General features: G+C 43.5%; 1 protein-coding gene across 8 annotated transcripts in view; it reads right to left on the reverse strand.

The window, feature by feature from the left end:
- FRY (FRY microtubule binding protein) overlaps positions 1-21,961 on the reverse strand; it is a 329,636-nt gene that overhangs the window by 42,217 nt on the left and 265,458 nt on the right. For all 8 annotated transcript variants that reach the window (XM_070800572.1, XM_070800573.1, XM_019971430.2 and 5 more), the window contains 11 exons: positions 21,159-21,241; positions 16,775-16,925; positions 16,118-16,221; positions 15,193-15,378; positions 13,038-13,236; positions 10,108-10,229; positions 5,009-5,196; positions 3,900-3,994; positions 2,094-2,701; positions 805-902; positions 300-470 (listed from right to left, as the gene is read on the reverse strand). In XM_070800572.1, coding sequence (XP_070656673.1) covers positions 300-470; positions 805-902; positions 2,094-2,701; positions 3,900-3,994; positions 5,009-5,196; positions 10,108-10,229; positions 13,038-13,236; positions 15,193-15,378; positions 16,118-16,221; positions 16,775-16,925; positions 21,159-21,241 — 2,005 coding nt within the window. The remainder of the gene's footprint in view (positions 1-299; positions 471-804; positions 903-2,093; positions 2,702-3,899; positions 3,995-5,008; positions 5,197-10,107; positions 10,230-13,037; positions 13,237-15,192; positions 15,379-16,117; positions 16,222-16,774; positions 16,926-21,158; positions 21,242-21,961) is intronic.

The raw sequence follows: 21,961 nt of genomic DNA on the forward strand, positions 1-21,961 counted from the left end.
TATGTACCACAGCTTTCTTATCCATTCATCTGCTGATGGGCATCTAGGTGGTGGTGGTTTAGTCGCTAAGTTGTGTCCGATTCTTGTCAGCCCGCCAGGCTCCTCTGTCCACGGGATTTTTCAGGCAAGAATATTGGAGTGGATTGCCATTTCCTTCTCCAGAGGATCATCCTGACCTAGGAATCGAACCCAGGTCTCCTGCATTGCAGGCAGATTCTCTACCGACTGAGCTATGAGGGAAGCCCACTATTTTGCCCATAGAAACTATAATAGATTTTATCCTCAATTCAGGAACTTACCTCTGCCAGGTAGGTAACCATATTCAAGGTGACGTCAGCATAGGCTTCATGAAGGTACCGGCAGACCACATTGACCCACGTGGCACAGTCCCTCGTGTAGCTGTGTGTTTTATAAAGAGTCATGACGTGTGCAAGATTGGAAAGTTTGGGGTTCTTCTCTTCCAAACAAACCTTTTACGAGAAGAAAGTCAACTAGTGATACAATAGCCTGATGAATAAGGAAGAAATGTTAGCAATTTTGCTCTAAGCCCCAGCAGCCTGGAAAACTGATCGATACATTTTTGGGGGCAGCCGCAGAATACTTAGTCATTTAATTTTCACCAATTTTTTCCCACTTATTTTCTCAATAATGAAATGACCATGTGAATCAGCCACCCAGAAACGTGAATTACTAGTGATATCAGTTAGTATCTTCAGGTTTATGAAACGTTATCACCCCGAGCCTGGTAACCGCTGTTAAACATCGGGTCTTGGATCTGCCTGAGGGTGAAGCCTTAAGGCCTACCTGAGCGATTCTCTCAGCTACATCCTTACAGAACTGGTTGGGGTTTTCAAAATGCTGTATCAGCTGGGGCAGAAGACACAAGACATTCAGTGGAAACCCTGGATTAGAGAAGATACAAACGGAGATACGTGAATATGGTGCATTTGAGCCATTAACAGCATGAAGGCCTATTACAGATTTTATTCCGAGGAGATGCAAAAGCAGCCTTTTGAAGTAACTTTGATCTAACATAAAATCCATGATAAATGTACAACCACAATGGCATCTGTTCAAAGCAGGCACTGAAGTAGATTTGCAATTTTCAGATACAGTGCTGTCATGCTATCGACTGTTGCAAGTAAGGATTGTTGGCATAGATTTTAAAAAGCGGATTAAAATGAACAGAAGCACTAGTTTGAAGTTTTTATCAAAAAAATGTATTTCAAGGAAAACTTGTTTGAAAAGACACAGGCCAATCAATTTAAGTTATCAAAGATTCTTTGAAATGATGAGGAGCAGCTTAGTTCTACTGTATTAAGCTTTGGCTTCCTGGAAAGAATTGTGGGCCACATGCCATGGTATTAAAAATCTGGTTTGCTGATTTAATTCAAAACAACAGGGAACCAGGGGAACTTTCAAGAGGAAAATAAAGGCTCAGAAAAATAAAGGATTTAAGAGTTAATAAAAAAGAGAAAATGTCTATAAAAGCAATGGAATAAACTAGCACTGTCTGCAACGTGATCTGGAAAGCAGAAAGAAAAATCTCATGTATTATTCTTGCCCCTTTTATGCGACTGCCTTAAAAACATCTACAATAAACATAGTTCAGACTTATACAGGGCTTCCCTAGTGGCTCCGTGGTGGAGAATCCTCCTGCCAAAGTAGGAGACCCAAGTTCGATCCCTGGTCCAAGAAGATGCCACGTGCTGCAGAGCAGCTAAGCCCACGCACCACAATATTGAGCCTGCGCTCTAGAGCCTGGGAGCAGCAACTACTGAGCTGACGTGCCGCAACTGCTGAAGCTCACGCAGCCTTGAGCCCGAGCTCCACAACAAGAGGAGCCACCACAGTGAAGAGGAGCCCCCGCTTGCCACACCTGGAGAAAGCCTGCTTGCGGCAAAGACCCAGCACATTAAAAAATAAATTTAAAAAGATTAAAGAAACACTTCTATACAAATTTTAAAAGAAAAAATAAACTATTCCCAAAGAACCATTTTTAAACACAATCATTAAAAGTGCTAAGCCCACATTATCTTATTACACGAAACACTCGTTCCACCATGACCAGAACTCAAGAGTGTGAGCTTTACCAATGGCTTGAGATGAGTCCACCATGGATACTCTGGACACTGGAGTCAGCAAGCTGAACAGCTGCAAGGTAAGGTCGGTGGTGGTGAGGGAGGTGAACCCCTTCAGCAGCAGCTGCTGCAACCCCGAAAAGTCTGCCCACTTGAGCTGCGCCTGCAGTTTCTCTAGTTTTTCTCGGTTCTCAGCTTTATCAAGTGGCATGTGAGCCAGTAGTCTGTTCAACAGCCTCAGGGCCATTAGGTATTCAAACTCAAAATCAGATTCCATCAAAGCCACTGTGACCCAAAAGATGGTGGCCAAAAGGTTGGTTGGATGGTTTATGTGAGATGGGTCGGTGAGGCTGTCCTTCAAGGAGGACGAGCTTCTGGTTTTCGAGGAGAGGCCTTGTTGGGTACAGGCCTGAATTCTGTCCAGGGTGGCACTCCGAGGTGGGTCTGAGGACCGGTCGACAACACCGAACTTCTTGGGCACTGAGAAGCTCCTTTGATGCCGGCTGCGTTCTGCAGTCGCCGTGTTGCCGCTGGCTGCCCCAGGGTTCACGTTGAGTTGGCCTGTGCTCTTTCTGCTCGCCGTCAGCTTAGTGTTAGAGCTTAAGTCTGGTGATGAAGAGCTGGGTATAAGAATTAAAGAGGTCAGTAGGAATCCAGTGCATTTCAGTGAAAGGCTAGTCCTTTTAAGATCCATCAACAAAGTGGGGAAATCATTCCTTGGAAATATTACTTTCTAATCATTTTTTTCCACATTCTTAAATGAAAAGGAATATGTTTCCTTATTCTTAAATATAATGCTGTAAAAAACCAAACTTAACCACAACAATCCTCACTAACAAAACAATAAAACCAAATACTGACTTTAACTTATTGAAAAGTTAAAGAAATAAGCAGTTGGCTCTAAAGTTTACTGATCATTCATTTAATTTTTGTTTGAATTTAGGTGAGAATAATTATGAAATAAAATGTATCTAATAGGTATAAATGTTAATACTCTATTAACTGACTGATAAAAGGAACAGATACAGAAATATCTAGAAAGAAAAATGTAAATGCTTGTGTTAAAGGTCAATTTTTGTACTTATAAAATTTATGAAAAATGATTTCTAAGTGTATTCCTATCAACATTGTTGCTGAATTTTTACTGATATAGATTAACCTGTGGGTTTATACAGATAAATATATATGATGTTAGTAATTACACTAAAATTACCTATTATAAAAATGTTCACCTTAAAAATGAAACAAGGCCCAACCTGCTATAACATTACTGATTCAATTTCAAGCAAGATGAGCTTAATTTTCCAAACAGAATATGAAACTGTGAATGATTTAAAATGGGTTATTAAACATTGACAGGAACAAAGGGAATTAAAAACTAAAAAAGAAAGATCCTAAGGTAGAAATTTCTTCAAGTAAAATCAACATTTATTTCAAATGTTTTTATGGTGATGGATCAGATAAGTCTTGTACATATGCATTTAAAAAAGAATGCTTAGTTTGTTTCTATAAAATGTGATAAATAGGATAAATATATAAAATATGAAAAAATACTCATAGAAATAGGAAATTTAAAAAAACGAATATTTGTATTACTTAGAAGTAACACATTGTCTAACTTCCTGTGTATATATGTGTCTGTTGTAATTTCCTTTTTTTTTTTTTTTAACTGAAGGAAATGTCATACATACTTTCTCGGGTCACAAACAGACTTCAAAAAACTAGATTTGTTCTTTAGACTTTGCCCAAAGTCCAGCCTTCTCCAAAATATTCAGTACAGTGTATCTGATTTTAAAATATTGTTCAGCTGATGCTCACCGAGATAGTACAGTTAAGAGATCAGTGTTCTTCAAGCAGTCAGACAAGTTGTCCACGGCAGCTTCCAAGGTAAGAAGGGCTTCCATGACATAACCCTGCCAGACACACAAAGACAACATTCTGTGCCACTTACAATTACTGCTAGCATCTTGAAGATAAATTTAATGGATACAAACTTTATTCAAATACTGATACCATCTTTGAAAGCTGGACAGTCATGGCTACTTTAATTTACAATGAAATTTTAAGGGCTACTTGGGAAACTCAGATGGCTTAGGAGTTAGCAGGTAATCATGATGATTTCTCTCCCTAGATGTGAGGTTTTCAACAGATCAGTCTCATTCAAAACCCAACAGGGAGGGGTAAGGCTACAGTGGGCAAGCGTGGCCCCTTGCTGAGGGGATGGTGGGCATTTGAAACACAGAGTGGAAACATTTGGAAGCCAGAGATTAAGAGATGAAGGATGAGAAGGGCTGTGACTCGGGGCATTTTAAAGTGTGCTTCCAATGGCCAGAGGAGGAAAAGAAGCGAAAGTCTCCAGGTGTACAGCCCTCTGAGATGCAGAACATTTCTGATGGAAAAGAAGGCCTTCCCTCAGCTACAGAGCTTGTAATGCCCCTGGCTTTCCACCTGTTCAGCTCTCCAGTCTCTGGGTTCCACAGTCCACAGGGTCCTCTTGTGGCATCTACTCTGCCCACTGTTTCTTTAGCTTTTCTCAGTTTATGGAAAGCCAGCCATACAGACAGGAGTGGTGCTCTGCACAGACAAAATAGCACCCTCCCTCCCTTCTCTGGGTGAGGAGGCTGCACAACTGCACCTCAGGTTGTTAGTAAAAGGACAAAAACAAGACAAAACACCTCCCCCAGGCCCCACCAAACAAAATCAATAAAAACAAAGAGTCGCCAAAGGATTTCAGTTATTGGCTCAATAAAATTGTCCACTGAATTTCTAGAACAGCACCCCCTCTGGAGAGATACTTGTAATAACAAAAGTCAACCTCTAGAATTTTTGGCTGGGATAATTGGCAGGAGGAAGAAAGTTCAAAGAAAGTCATTAACTCCTCATCTCTGCACTGAGAGAAGGGTGAATGCCCCGCTTTCCTTCGGTACCTGAATCTCATCTCCGTGCTCGCCAATCACCTCCACCAGCCTGGAGAGGAGGTCCGACAAGGCGTGTGCTGACAGAGGTTGTTTGAGGGCCCGGAATATCTGGAAGGAGCGGCCGGCATAGTGCCGGGAGGAGCTGGCGAGGGCCGTCTGCAGCGCCACTTCACTCAGGTGCTGCTCCAGGTGGAAACCTAGGGCACAGGGGCGGGAGCAGGTCAGCACTCAGCTGCTCACCGAGGCCACCAGCCATCTGCGCGCTTACGACAGGCTGGCTGCACAGCGCCCCCTCCTGGTGGTACTCAGTTAAAATGAACCCTGTGATTGGGATTGACAGACATACACACTGCTATGCATAAAACAGACAGCTAATGCTTGTGTGTTAAGTTGCTTCAGTCGTGTCCAACGCTTTTGCGACACCATGGACTGCATCCAGCCAGGCTCCTCTGTCCATGGGATTCTCCAGGCAAGAATACTGGAGTGGGTTGCCATTTCCTCCTCCAGGGAATCTTTCCGACCGTATCCAACTGGCATCTCTTACGTCTCCTGCATTGGCAGGCGGGTTCTTTACCACTAGCATCATCCGGGAATTCCTATAACGAATGAGAAACGGCTGTATAGCGCAGGGAACTCTACTCAGTGGTCAGTGGTGACCTGAATGGGAAGGAAATCCAAAAAAGAGGGGATATGTGTATATATAAGGCTGGTTCACTTCGCTATACAGTAGAAATGTTCACCTTAACACAACATTGTAGAGCAACTATACTTCAATAAAACAAAAAATTAAAACCAAATCTGAATCAATCTTAAAGGGACACAGTGGAATAGAAAGAGTTTGGAGCAAGCTTTGTGGAGTAGAAAGCTTCAGAGCAATATGGTCCTGATTTTAAAGGAGAGATTTGGGACGCTGGGAAAGAAATTTATTCTCTGTGACCCTGTTTCCTTGTCTTTACCTTGTGAATCAGAGCATCCACCTCAAAGAGTGGTTGTGAAAATCAACTTAAAAGGGCTTAGAGTGGTGTCTGACACATCACTGGTGCTTACAAATGTATTATTAGTTATTGTGCTGCTACTGTTTGGCATCATTCTTCTGCACTTTTCACATAGAATATGTTTGCTCCTTTGTCATACGAGAACTGTTAGACACAAGTCTTGTGAATGAAGAGGAAAGTGATGAGTGGATCTGACCAGCCAGGCGGCACTAGTGGTAAAGAACCCTCCTCCCAATGCAGGAGATGTAAGAGACATGGGTTTGATCCCTGGGTCGGGAAGATGCCCTGGAGGAGGGCATGGCAACCCACTCCAGTATTCTTGCCTGGAGAACCCCATGGACAGAGGAGCCTGGGGGGCTATAGTCCATAGGGTCACAGAGAGTCAGACATAACTGAAGCGACTTAGCACATACACACGCATGTTCGCAAGCACAACCAAAGCCTGGGCCAAACTCCCTGTTCTTCAGAATCGTCCATAAACAAGCAGACATGGAGGTGCAGGCACTGCAAAGAAGGCAGGGATTGGTTGAACTTTCACCTCCTGAGTGTTTGTTCTTTCAACAGCATGAAGGTAATCTCAGCCCTCAGAAAACCATATGATTATAATAAAATGAAAACATAAGGGAAAACCCATAGCTGGAGAAGGCAATGGCACCCCACTCCAGTACTCTTGCCTGGAAAATCGCATGGACGGAGGAGCCTGGTAGGCTGCAGTCCATGGGGCCGCTAAGAGTCCGACACGACTGAGCGACTTCACTTTCACTTTTTACTTTCTACTTTCATGCACTGGAGAAGGAAATGGCAACCCACTCCAGTGTTCTTGCCTGGAGGATCCCAGGGACGGGGCAGCCTGGTGGGCTGCCGTCTATGTGGTCACACAGAGTCGGACACGACTGAGGTGACTTAGCAGCAGCAGCAACAGAAAACCATCTGATTATAGTAAAATGAAAACGTAAGGGAATATCTATAGCTGAATTCTGGGCCATTAAATCCTCCACTTGTTGCACCTCTTTATGTGCAGAAAAACCAGGCTATGCGAGTCAGTGGACCTGATAAAAACAGTGATTTGTGCTGCCTCCGTGATGGAGAGGCTCTGGGGGCACATTTGATGGTTCCATGAACAGGGACCAGGAGGGAAAATTCAGTGTTGCTGTTCCTGGTGCTACTGCCTGGCTGGCTGAGCTCTGGGACACGCAGTACACCAAATAAGACAATGCTCCTGCGGCGTCAACCAAGTGTCCTGGAAAACAGACTTCGGCACGTTCAGGGTAGGAAACACAAGATTTAACCCTTACAGGTAGTTCACAACCTATGAATGGATATTTCAAAATCGTTTTTTACATCTTTGTTTTGCTTTTCAAAACATATTTTTCTATTTAAGCCATTTTATATGTGGAGGTTAGGTCCCATGGCGATGAATAAAAACTTCTTTAAGTCACACTGTTGGAGGGACTCCCCTGCTGGTCCAGTGGTTAAGACTCTGCAACTTACACTGCCTGGGAGTGTGAGTTCAATCCCTGGTCAGGGACCTACGATCTCACATGCCACAGTGTGGCCAAAAAAATCTTAAAAAAAAAAAAAAGAAAAAATAAATCATACTGTTGGAAGTATTCTAGTAGGATTGCTGACCCCCAACCCCCTAAGATGATGTCCTTTGGGAAAAGCTATTTAATGAGTGGCAGAGAAAAGAAAGGGGCTTCCTAGGTGGCTCAGTGGTAAAGAACCCAACTGCCAATGCAGGAGATTTGGGTTCAGTCCCTGGGTAGAGAAGATTCCCCTGGAGGAGGAAATGGCAACCCACTCCAGTATTCTTGCCTGGAGAATCCCATGGACAGAGGAGCCTGATGAGCTATAGTCCATGGGGCCACAAAGAGTCGGACACAACTGAGCGACTAAACAACAACAACGGAGAAAAGAAAAAGGTTTCCTTTTCTCCCTGTTACACAATGAAGCCACATTTCCCAGTCCTCCTCACAGTCGGATGTGACCTTGGGCTTGAGTTCTGGACAGTAGGACAGGGGGAGATGCGCTGGATGCTTCGCTCAAGGCTAGCAGGCAAACTCCCCCGGGGTGACCCTCCATGCACTCTGTTCCTCCACCTGCCCCTGGACACAGAGGGTTGAGTAGAGACCCTTGAACCTAGCGGGGGGCAGAGACACAGAATGGGGGGGTTCCCTGAAGCACCAGGTGGAAAGCTGCTCCCAAACATCCACACTGAACTGTGAAACAGCCTCTTGTGTTAGGTCTCTGAGCTTTGGGGCTTATTTACTATGGCAGCTATGCTACCCTGACTAATACAAGTGTTTCCAGGAACACATCTTATTGTGCTATACTGGAAGTAGGCAGAAAGCAGCCACGTTCAAGGAAATTGTAGTGAGTAAAAATATCTTGAGAAAGATGTGAAAAGACACAGAATATTCTAAGTGAAAGTGAAGTCGCTCAGTTGTGTCCAACTCTCTGCAACCCCCATGGACTGTAGCCCACCAGGCTCCTCTGTCCATGGAATTTTCCAGGCAAGAGTACTGGAGTGGGTTGCCATTTCCTTCTCCAGGGGATCTTCTCGACCCAGGGATTGAACCTGGGTCTCCCGCATTGTGGGCAGATGCTTTACTGTCTGAGCCATCAGGGAAGTCCAGAATGTTCTAAGCAGCCTGAAACATGCTCTGAGAATATGCTATATATGGCATTCATACTTTTTCTCATTTTTAGTATCTTTATACCATCAAGCGGAGAAGGAAATGGCAACCCACTCCAGGATTCTTGCCTAGAGAATCCTGTGGACGGAGGAGCCTGGTGGGCTGCCGTCTATAGGGTCGCAGAGTCAGACACGACTGAAGCAACTTAGCAGCAGCAGCAGCAGACCATCAAGAGTTTTACACAAATGAAGAGTTCACATGCATCACAGAATTTCTCCTTCAAGGCTATTGAAATGACTTTTAAGTGGGGGAAATACCAGTAAAAGCAGTCTTAATACTTCAAAGAAATTCCAAAGGGGAAACTCAAAACAAGAAATGGCAATTCCATTCTGGGAACAACTTTCCCATTTCAGTTTAACAGTATTTTTTGTTTCTTAGCATGTATCCTCTGATAATGAAAAGATATGTGGCTTATCTGGAATGTTTCAAACTGTAAAATGTGCTAATTATCAGAGCAGCCAGAAGAGCCACTGAGACATATTTACTATGGCCAGCCTGCTGAGTGAGAAAAGGCAGAGATAGCTGTTTATCAGGCTGAGGAACCAAATTTAAATTTCATACACATATCAGCTCTGCCCAAGCTGATCTGAATGGAATCCAGCTAAGGGCTTAAATATTGTGCAGCTACTGCTGCTGCTAAGTCACTTCAGTCGTGTCTGACTCTGTGTGACCCCAGAGACGGCAGCCCACCAGGCTCCACCATCCCTGGCAAGAACACTGGAGTGGGTTGCCATTTCCTTCTCCAATGCATGAAAGTGAAAAGTGAAAGTGAAGTTGCTCGGTCGTATCCAACTCTTAGCGACCCCATGGACTGCAGCCTACCAGGCTCCTCCGCCCATGGGATTTTCCAGGCAAGAATACTGGAGTGGGCTGCCATTGCCTTCTCCTACTGTATGGCTACTAGTGTCTAAATTAGCATCAGACCGTGTTCAGAATATTGAGTGGTCACTGGCACAGGACTTGTCAGCAAATACTTTTAAAGCCCAAAACATTTTATTGAAAAATTATTCTTAGTTAAGAAAAACCCAGTTTGCAAGACGGACCATTTTCTCCCAGTTGAGTCTGATGACAGTGAATAAAATTTCTTTCTCATGGCCTTCTTTAAATAAAATTAATACAGGCACCGTTTTGTTGTAGTGAGGGAAATGAAGCAAGAGAACAGAGACACCGGGGAAACCGTTTGCTAGAGCATCATGCAACTACGTGTGACGTTAACTACCATTAAGTTAGGCACACCGGAAAAAGCTTCACTACCCTCTGTGAATATTCCTTGGCTATTGCTGCCAAATGGAGAATTTTACACACACACACACACGCGCACACATAAATACACACACAGTGTGTAGCTGTACGGGGAGAATGAGCTCCGTTGCAGAAAAATGCTGAAAGTGGGCTTTGTAGAAACAGGATGAAGTACCTGATTTGGAATCTCTGAACACGGATACAACGTGACGTAGAAAGTTGGTGAGTTGTTCAGCACTCTTTGAATTCTGATTTTTGGGTGTGATGTCCTCGTGGCACCAAAGTGGACCAAACGCCCTTCAACAAAACACACAAACTGTCAAAAATGTAACTATCATTTTGCACAACCATATACACAGTTCTAACTCCAAAGGGGCAACAAACATTTTTTTTTTAATTTACTTATTAATTTGGTGGAAAATTTCAGTCTTATAAAGCTTAAGAGCACACTCAAAATAGAGCTACTTAACTGGGTGGAGACATACTTTTTCATATGTTTTGCTCACAAAATTAAAACTTCTCAATTCACCAGGACAGTGTTCATTCAGCACGTAACAGTTTCTTTGTCTTAAGTGAAATGATGTAACACGTCAAATAAAGCACAGATTTAGACACAGACCCCCTTTATACACTTCAGAATGTGCAGAGGTAACATTCTATCAGGATCACACTGTAGGTGAAGTTGCCAAACGCTGTAGGACACACTGAAGATACAACCTCTGCTGTCTACTCGGTGCCTCTGTGCTAAGAGCGGGGGGATCCATGTGTGAGACTCTCAGAGAACGCCATTCACAGCACTGACATTGCTGAGCGGTAAGAAAGCCTTTCTTCCCCACAAACCAGTCAGGTCTCTGAGACACCCTGTAAGGAGGCACCACCAGCCCCTACCTGAGCTTTCTGCACGTTAAATTCTATATTGAACTGAGCTAACAGAAGCAGGAGATATTAAGAAGAGGTGGAAACAATACACAGAAGAACTATACAAAAAAGATCCTCACGATCCACATAATCACGATGGTGTGAACACTCAGCTAGAGCCAGACATCCTGGAATGTGAAGTCAAGTGGGCCTTAGGATGCATCACTACAAACAAAGTTAGTGGAGGTGATGGAATTCCAGTTGAGCTATTTCAAATCCTGAAAGATGATGCTGTGAAAGTGCTGCACTCAATATGCCAGCAAATTTGGAAAACTCAGCAGTGGCCACAGGACTGGAAAAGGTCAGTTTTCATTCCAATCCAAAGAAAGGCAAAGCCAAAGAAATGCTTAAAATACCACACAATTGCACTCATTTTACAGGCTAGTAAAGTAATGCTCAAAATTCTCCAAGCCAGGCTTCAGCAATACGTGAACTGTGAACTTCCAGATGTTCAAGCTGGTTTTAGAAAAGGCAGAGGAACCAGAGATCAAATTGCCAACATCCACTGGATCATCAAAAAAGCAAGAGAGTTCCAGAAAAACATCTATTTCTGCTTCATTGACTATGCCAAAGCCTTTGACTGTGTGGATCACAACAAACTCTGGAAAATTCTTCAAGAGATGGGATACCAGACCACCTGACCTGCCTCTTGAGAAACCTGTATGCAGGTCAGGAAGCAATGGTTAGAACTGGACATGGAACAACAGACTGGTTCCAAATAGGAAAAGGAGTACGTTAAGGCTGTATATTGTCACCCTGCTTATTTAACTTATATGCAGAGAACATCATGAGAAACGCTGGGCTGGAAGAAGCACAAGCTGGAATCAAGATTGCCGGGAGAAATATCAATAACCTCAGATATGCAGATGACACCACCCTTGTGGCAGAAAGTGAAGAACTAAAGAGCCTCTTGACGAAAGTGAAAGAGGAGAGTGAAAAAGTTGGCTTAACGCTCAACATTCAGAAAACTCAGATCATGGCATCCGGTCCCATCACTTCATGGCACATAGATGGGGGAACAGGGGAAACAGTGGCTGACTTTATTTTTCTGGGCTCCAAAATCACTGCAGATGGTGATTGCAGCCATGAAATTAAAAAATGCTTATTCCTTGAAAGGAAAGTTATGACCAACCTAGACAGCATATTCAAAAGCAGAGACATTACTTTGTCCACAAAGGTCCATCTAGTCAAGGCTATGGTTTTTCAAGTAGTCATGTATGGATGTGAGAGTTGGACTATAAAGAAAGCTGAGTGCTGAAGAACTGATGCTTTTGAACTGTGGTGTTGGAGAAGACTCTTGAGAATCCCTTGGACTGCAAAGAGATCCAACCAGTCCATCCTAAAGGAGATCAGTCCTGAATATTCATTGGAAGGACTGATGTTGAAGCTGAAACTCCAATATTTTGGTCACCTGATGCGAAGAGCTGACTCACTGGAAAAGACCCTGATGCTGGGAAAGATTGAGGGCAGGAGGAGAAGGAGACAACAGAGGATGAGATGGTTGGATGGCATCACCAACTCAATGGACATGGGTTTGGGTAGACTCTGGCACTTGGTGATGAACAGGGAGGCCTGGCGTGCTGTGGTTCATGGGGTCACAAAGAGTTGGACATGACTGAATGATGAACTGAACTATGAAAATTGAACCAAAAGCTAAATCATTCCTTGAAAAAACCATAAAATCTGAAAAAAAACGGGATCACTCGCAGTTTTCTTGACTTTGATCTCTTATTAGTTGGATTCCTTTTCCATCATGTGTCTGATTGTTTCTGATTCCTGAATTCCATTTATAAGTGACCCTTTGGACTAGATGAGCAGACAGAGGTCCCCGCTCTGCAGCTGCTACTGGGTTGACCATGGCTAATACTTTGGGTTTCCAGAGCGATGTTCTCTGCCAAGTCTTGGAACTCCCAGAGGCTGGTAGCTCTAATAGATGGTGAAAGTCATGCTTGCCTCCTGCCCGCATCTGCTACCTGCTCATTAGGCAGGAAATCTCCCTGCTCCTCCACTGTGACATCAGGGGAGTCGTAGACAGCGCCTCCCAGGGTCTGCCTCGTACACAGACGCCAGCAGATGCAATTCAGAAGAGAGGAGACTTCATTAGAATTTTCATCTGCGGTTTTAAAGTGATGGCACTCTTCCAAAAGACTGACCCCAAAACAGCAGCCCATCTCCTGACTCCCTTACCTGGTCGTCAGAAATTCAATGAGCTTGTTTGCCTTCTCATCTGAGTCGGCAGCTGCGTCCGCATCTTCTACCTCCTGGGTCATCTGTGGGAGGTTCCCACTGCTGCCTCCTAGACTGATGCTGGATGAAGTGGAGCTGGAGCTGAGCCCTGAGTCTGGCACCGGGGACGACTGGTCCTCTCTCAGGAAGTCGAAGCCACCTGGTGGGAGACGAAGTCCAGGTGGGATGTGCAGGGCAGGCAGTGAATGAGGTCGGGAGGTGTGCATCAGGAGGTGTGCCGTTATTTACATTTTTTGGGAAAAAAACACTTGATTTTTGACTATGGCTATGATTAAACACGGAGAAGGCAATGGCATCCCACTCCAGTACTCTTGCCTGGAAAATCCCATGGGCGGAGGAGCCTGGTAGGCTGCAGTCCATAGGGTCGCTGAGGGTTGGACATGACTGAGCGACTTGACTTTCACTTTTCACTTTCATACACTGGAGAAGGAAATGGCAACCCACTCCAGCGTTCTTGCCTGGAGAATCCCAGGGACAGCGGAGCCTGGTGGGCTGCCGTCTATGGGGTCGCACAGAGTTGGATACGACTGAAGTGACTTAGCAGCAGGATTAAACAAGACTGGAACTCTTTCTTTGCTTATGGAATAGTTGCACTGCTGTGTAAACCAGTGTGATTTGGTAATAGATGGTGCTCTGCTATTTTCTACTTCGGTGTCTTTTTTTCCCCCCTTTTCTCCCCCAAGATACCACCTTTTATTTATCAAACTGGTAAAGACAAACAAGTTTAGTAATAGTAGGCGTGCAATACACACTCTTGAATACTGTGGGTTTAAATTAGTGCAACAATCTTGGAGAACAATTTGCAATATCAATAAAAAAAATTTAAAGACATCCATCTTTTGTTTGACCCAATAACTACAAACTAAGAAATGTATCCTGGAGATATACTGATTAAAAGTACATCAAGGTATATGAGCCTAGGGGCTCATGGAGGCATTTTGTATATTGGCCAAGAAGCAAAACAGACACAAACCAGAACAATTTCTCCAGGTGTGGATAAGAAACATATGAGTTAAGATACGTGGTTCAATGGATACTATGTTGCTGCTGCTGCTGCTGCTAAGTCGCTTCAGTCATGTCCGACTCTGTGCGACCCCATAGACAGCAGCCCATTAGGCACCCCCGTCCCTGGGATTCTCCAGGCAGGAACACTGGAGTGGGTTGCCATTTCCTTCTCCAATGCAGGAAAGTGAAAAGTGAAAGTGAAGTCGCTCAGTCGTGTCCGACTCTTAGTGACCCCATGGACTGCAGCCCACCAGGCTCCTCTGTCCATGGATTTTCCAGGCAAGAGTACTGGAGTGGGGTGCCATGGATACTATGCAGGACATAAAAAGGATGGCATGGAACCATTTGTGCTAAGATACAAAGATCTTCAAAATACCGAGTCTTCTGATTAAGCTCACTTAATCAGCCTTTTTCTAACACTTAGCAAATCATTTGATGCTCTGGTGTTTTAACTGACGCTTTCTGCAAAAGAAGTGAGTGTGTGTGTCTGTGTGTGCATGCTTTCACACGCCCACTGACTGATGAATAGCTCTGTTACACATCTGTACCTAACTGTGCTGTAGGTAAATTATTCTTGGGTAACAGACGATTTAACTATATGACATGATACTATTTTTGAGGATAACAGCGATAAGTAGGTTATACACAATGTTTTGCATAAATGTGCCCAGAACTCTGAATGTGTATATTAATTTACTGTAATTATGTCTCAAGGTACATAGGGAAATGTCTGGCGCCTTGGTGATACCTGGTCTCAAAATGCTGCAGGCGGTCACTGTTCTGCACACTCTCCTCCATGGGTGTTCCAGACTCATGCTCTCTCAGTCAATGGATATTAATTTTTTTCATAACATATTTAATGAAAATATCAATCACAGTAATAATTTAAAAAGTATATTTGGAAATATGAAGGATTTAACATCAAGTAAAATAGTGCATATTTATTGTGCATAGTGGTGCATATTTTATCCCTTAGAAAGCCAGGGTGAGGGTAAAAGCAGAGACATTGATGTGGGCTCCAGGGACACCCCCAGGTACCCTCAGACTTGTGACACTGTCTCAGGCTCCCGGCCCCTCCTCCTTGTGTTACCTGTGTAGAGGTACTCGGGCTGATAAGCTGGCTGCACGGTTAGAGTCTTGGCTTCGCCCATCTCTCGAGTCTGCAGGAGCACAGAAGCAATGGCATGGAAATTGCTGTTGCAGGAGAGGGCGATCAGGAGGTGAAGAAGCAATTTTTTGCTGTGTTCAAAGACTTCGGGCCGGTAATGGTCCAAACCTGGAACGAAACGGTGCAATCTCTTAATATAAACAAACCTTCAGCTCGTCTGGATTCCAGGGATGGCAAAGATTCCAAGATGCCCGGGAGGAACACGAGGAACACGTCAGACGAATGTTTAGTTTCCTTTGTTAGTTTGTTACCGACATAAAGAAATCAGGCTTAGGAAAATCAGATGTTTTCTTCCTTAAAAAATGTTCTTCTGAAATGCTGACAGATGGACTTTTCTTGACCTCTCTGTAGCATCTGACATGCTTAGCATTCCTCTTTCCTGAGATGTTCTCTTCCCTGTTACTAAAGGTTTCTAACTTTATCTCTCTCTCTCTGAGTCTCCCTGCCTGGCTGATTCCTCTTTCCATTTTCTTCGCTCTGCACCTTGGGTATTTTAAAACCTCAGTGCTTAGCCGACCATGTTCTACATTCTTTCTCTCTATGCACTGACTGTGTCTCGGGGCTTTAAATTTATCATGGAGAACCAAAGCCCCTGAAAGAAGTCCAGCTTGTTTTGAGTATCTCTACAGAAGTAGCATGGATGAGGTATCATTCTCTGTTATGGTGCCAGGACAACTTTAAACAATGACTGATCAACTGGAATTATAGAGATGTCACAGAAAGGATGGTGAAAAACAGAAGATATTAGGTATTTCAGAAAAGCAGGATGGCCACGTAAAAGGGCAGCTCCCTGGGATGACTTGTGTGGCACTCTAATGGCCAGAATTCCTCTGGGTCCCAGGCTTACCTAAGAAGACAGCATGGAGCAGCAGCGGGAGGTGAAGAGCCCAGTCCTCTCTGACACTGTGGTCCACCACCATCTCAGTCATAAAGATGACAGCGACATTGCACCTAATCAGTGAAAGTGATGCCGTCAACGCCATGTCCGAAGAGGACAGAAACAGACCAACAGGTCGTTGGGGCACAATCCTGTCCAACTCATCAGCCTTGGAGAATTAGGTGAGACCCTGATTCCAGGAAAATGGAGTTTAACTTCTAATACAGCACAGAGCTCCATGAGGAGAAGAAACTTCACTTGAGCTAATTCACATAATGGGGACTCTACTGGTCACTTGAAAATAAGGGCTGAGGGATGAAGAGACTCGGAAGACAAAGGTTCTTTCGTTTAGCTGCTCACAATCGAAAAGGCATAACAGAATGAACGCCCACACTAAGGGCACATCAAGGGAAACTTCAAAGGGCTGCAAGGCAGCTTTGCACACTGGTTAATGTTCGACCAAAGTCAGTCAGTATGCTGAGAGCTGCAGTTCAAGTCGCTTGTGTTCCCTCTGGTTTCAAACATCATTTCAACTGATGGGACCTGGAACAGGTTTCTCTTTTCATAGGAAGAAAAATCCAGTCAGAGCTAAGCGGCCACTCCCCTCTATCTGCACGTGCTACTCACCTGTGGAGTGGCCCCCGGGGGGTGATGGTCTCTGGGAGGTAGTCCACCAGCGGGGCCCAGCACCCTCCCGTGCATGGCATGGGTAGGGGCTGCGGCTGTTTGGTCTCTGTGATCGTCAGAAGCCAGCCGGTGTAGGGAGAAATTGGGTCATCTGTAGTGTGAGAAAGACGAATGTGCTTCATTTACAGGGAGAGAAGCTGCTTGTTTTCCCAACTTGCCTTTTTAGAAAGCAACTTACAAATTTGTGCTTGTAAAAATAACTTCCTAACCATTCCATTTGGTGAGTATGAAATTATATGATCTAACCATTCCATTTGGTGAGTATGAAATTATATGATCAAATGGGCTGGAATTACTTGATTAAGTTTCTTTCATTCCTTTATTTCTTGGATATCTAATTTATAGTTATTCATTATAGACCGACTGAAAACATAGATACAGAAGAAAAACCCTACATCACGTGAATTCCCATCACTGTGACAACTCACTCCTTCTCTCGTCTCCTCCATCTCAGTAAAACGTGATTTCTTATTTTCAGTTCACTCAGGATGGGAGCCTGGGAATCCTCCCTGACTTCTCACTTATATATATATATATTTTTTTAAATTTTTTTTTAATTGAAGGATAATTGCTTTACAGAATTATGTTGGCTTCTGCCAAACATCAACATGAAATCAGCCATAGTTGCTTATATTTCTAATAACCATGACGATGGTGGGACAGTAATAATAAAAATAATAAAGTCAGAACTAAGGGAGAGACAGCTTGGGCTTCCTTGGTGGCTCAGTGATAAAGAATCTGCCTGCCAATGCAGGAGATGTGGGTTTGATCCCTGGGTTGGGAAGATCCTTTGGAGAAGGAATGGCAACCCACTCCAGTATTCTTGCCTGGAGAATCCCATGAATAGAGGAGCCTGGTGGGCTATAGTCCATGGGGCTGCAAAAGAGTCGGACGCGATTGAGCAACTAACAACAGAGAGAGGTTACTTTATGTCAGGCAATGGTCTATATATTTCATGTATAAATAACCCAATAATAGGTACCTATTATCCCAATTTTGTAGAGGGGACGCTGAGGTTAAGTAACTTGCCACCAGCCGCATATTCAGTAAGCTCTCCCTCAAAACAAACCCAAGAGATGACCACTTCTCACCATCTCTATCACTGCCATCCTGGGCTGAGCCCTCACCATCTCTCCCAGGAGGCACAGCCTCCTACCACCTCCCTGCCTCCATGCTTAACCCTCTGCAGTCTATTCTCAGCAGAGTGGCCAGAGTCATCCTCCTTTTTTTAAGATTTTTTTTTTAATGTAGACAATTTTTAAAGTCTTTATTAAATCTGTTACAATATCACTTCTGTTTTATGTTTCGTTTTTTTTCGGCCTGGAGGCATGTGGGATCTTAGCTCCCCAATCAGGGATTGAACCCACACCCCCTGCACTGGAAGGCGAAGAATTAACCACTAGACCACCAGGGAAGTCCCCAGAGCCATCCTTTGAAAACAGAAGTCCATTCAGAGTCCCTTTCTCTGCGTACCACTGGCCAGTGGCTCCCCTTCACACTCAAAATGAAATCCAGCATTCACTTCACTCCAGGCCCTATAAGGCCTGACAAGACCTCCCTCCTGTTTCTTGGTTTATTTCCTATTTCGTGCCCTCTGCTCGTTGCACCCCAGACACCTTGCCTTTCTTTGCTGTTCTGTGACCATGCCAGATGCTGTTCACCAACTTTATAGACTAGGTCTGAATCTGTTTGCCTGTCCACTTTATCCAAGGTGGTATTTTTTTTTTAAATAAGAAAATACTTTAAAGAGGCTGCACCTTTCTTTTTAGATAAACCCAGACTAGGAAGCGCTGGGCCATGAGGCCTCTCCTGATCCCTTCTCATTCTTCTTAGCCCTGCTCATACCCTCAGGAATTCAGGCAGAAAATAACTACCCCTGACATATATCATACAGCCAGTCATAAGGTTTGGAACTGAGCTTGCAAACCTTTGCTTCTCTCATGGCATAGACTGTACCCATCACTGGGTAGCTAGAACCAAAAATGCATCAGGCAGGATCGAGTTACCAAAGTTCTGAGGGTACTTATGCCCTACCGGATGGACTGCTTCGTCTGGGACAGCTGAAGTCAATTCTGTTACTTGACAACTAGAAAAGGATTTTAGCATTTATTTTATGGACTTTCTATGATGAGGATCTGTTTGAGTAGCTTGATTTCCATTTTTCTTTGACTTGAGAAATTTAAGATTTGAGCTCTCAGTAACCCAACTACTTACTCTGAACTTTAATTTCCCTGGTTAATATCAGTAATCATGTGAAGAATATTACTGACACATGACTCAATCAAATTCAAGTACCATACCCAGTAAGATGCTGTTTATGCCAAGTTATAACCATTTCCGGGTAAAACAGAGGCCATGATGATAATACTAGACTACTCTTCTGCCTTATTTTCATTCACAGTAGTTTTTCTTTCCCTTTATACATACTTCTATTACTTTTTCTCTTTATCCCTAAAGCCAGTGATCTGAGTTTATATAATGACATGGTTGCTCATTTTGTTATAATTACCCTCTGAAAGTCACTATTTTAAAATACATAAGGAATGTAAAGTTTCAATACCAGAGGGCTCTGAAGATGTATTTTCAAAATGATTATTACTTTTTTACAGTGTTTTCTACCAAATTCTGTGTCCTGAGCCCAGAACAAAGAGATACACTTTGACGGAATCAACTGGTCGAAGTGCAACAATATTCCTAATGTAAAATCCACAGTCATAGAATGTTATGCTTCTTTACAGCATGCCTGTCACATTCTGGGGAAGCCAGGATTCGACTGCCTAACATTTCCATGACTCAATTTTTCTGTCCTCAAAATTTTATGTTACCAAGGAGATAACATAAATTTTATGTATAGCAAGGAGACTGTTCTTGAACCAACAACTCCATCCCTCAGGTATTGCTCTCCTCATCTATAAAATGTGGTCCTGCCTAGAACTAATGGTCTATGCTCTTGAAATGCAACTGTTGGGTGTCTGGAAGGCCAAGTACCCTGATGGGCACAGAAATGAGGGAAAATGCATAAGCTTCCCCTGGCCCCAGCTTCATACTAACTGTTCTAGAGAAAGGTTTTATAGGGACACAGTTAAAACTTGGGCTTCCCAGGTGACCCTAGTGGTAAAGATTTTGCCTGCCAATGCAGAAGACGCAAGAGACGTGGGTTCAATCCCTGGGTCGGGAAGATCCCTTGGAGGAGGGGATGGTGACCCACTCCACTATTCCTGCCTAGGAAATCCCATGGACAGAGGAGCTTGGCAGGCTACAGTCCATGGGGTCACAAAGAGCCAGACATGACTGAACACATGAGCACAGTTAAAACTCAACCTGAGTATGGCAATACCACATGGATTTCAGACATTCCTTCCACTGATATTGTGAATGGTGAATTGCCTATCTGTGCATTAATAAGTAAAACTGAAATGTAGTGTCATTAGAACTACTGGGTTGGCCAAAAAGCTTATTCGGGTTTTTCATAACATTGTACTGAAAACCCTGAACAAACTTTTTGGCCAACCTAAAATACTTAGCTCTCACTGTACTCTGCACATTTCCCACAAGAACAAAATAATTCAAAACAACCAGTACAAAAGCTCCGTGCGCCAACTTACAAATTGGATCTAACTCATGAGATATCATATTATGATTTCCACCCAAACAAGTAAGTTCCAGAAGATAGTTTACCAATTTCCTTACACAGCTAATATGTCACTGGGAATGTTCTCTGTTTCCAGAATTCCTACAACTTGTGAACAAGTAACTGAGACCACTCCCTGACCAATGACCAATAAGTGTACAACCTGTCCGAGACTTAAACAAAATCAATGAACGCGTTGATCTTTCCAGTTTTTCCAGCTTCCCAAGGTACAGTGTGATTCCTGGGACAATCGTATCTCCCAGTCTGGCATGGTTTTCACTCGGTCCCTGAGAAATTAAATATGAAAACAGATCTATCCTGGGTGAGCTGACTCACAAAGCTTAAAGGTTAAATCCACTCCCAAGACAGGCAGGAGAACTGAACGGAAATCTTTGTTTTCAAAGAGACAACCTTGTACTAGCTTTTTGCCAAATGCATCACCCAGGAAAAGGGCCAAGAAGACAAAAATACGGTTTTAGGTAGTAGCTCAAAGTCTTCCTAATTCTGATTCATCTACTGTTTGGTTTGTTTTTACTTTGAAGAGACTGACTCTCTGCATGGCAGGATTAAATGGTTACTTAATTATTTGCGGGCTTCTTTTTACTGATCAGAACAAGAATAATCATGATACTCATTTTGCATTCACTAACCATTTGCCCTCCATCTGAAAGCCCTCAGCCTGTTAGTGCTTACTTTTATCCTCATCGTATGAGCCTCCTGAACTGTTGCTGTATCTTGACTCCAGACGCGTATGGGCTCTGATGACGTTACTAAACCTGCAAATACAAGAACGGCCATCGTGAGATATTGACACGTGTGTTATGTGCTGAGACACAAAAATACTATTATTTAGCGGTTGATGATGCTTTTCCTAAAAGAATACTGTAAACAGTGTACCCCATACATTCCCTTTGTGCTCGAGCAGGTCAGTGGTCACTCCTGCTCAGGAGCACAAGTTCAAACCTTGAAAAGAAAAACATTTGAAGACTAATATGTGTGACTCCAACTAGAAAATTATAACATCTGCTTGGAAAGAAGACGGGCATGATACTGAATAACACGAATCCTTGATTCACATGGTAACCTGGCACATGGTAGAAATAACGGCCGAAAGATTGAATCAGTGAAATAAGACAGACCCGGAAACATACGAAAATAGTTTCATAACAAATTTTGAATTTCACGAGCTTTAATGTTTTCCTTAAAAGGTTTTTAGGAAAAGGTACAAGTAGAGGTATAATACAATCAGAGGGCCTCTTTCTGTCTAGCCTTTCTGTGGCTTAAGAAGTAATCAAAAACAAACAAACAAACAAAGAGGTCGAAGGATAACTTTTAAAAGAGTGTTTATTTATTTGGCTGCATCCGGTCTTAGAGCATGTGGAATTCCTGCTGCACCATGAGGCATGGCATCTTTCACTGCAGGGCTTGGACTCATTAGCTGTGGTACAAGGGGGCTCTGGAGCGTGTGCGCTCAGGAGTTGCAGGGCTCGGGCTTA

The sequence above is a fragment of the Bos indicus genome, chromosome 12 (assembly GCF_029378745.1).
Source record: "Bos indicus isolate NIAB-ARS_2022 breed Sahiwal x Tharparkar chromosome 12, NIAB-ARS_B.indTharparkar_mat_pri_1.0, whole genome shotgun sequence".
Lineage (NCBI taxonomy): Eukaryota > Metazoa > Chordata > Mammalia > Artiodactyla > Bovidae > Bos > Bos indicus.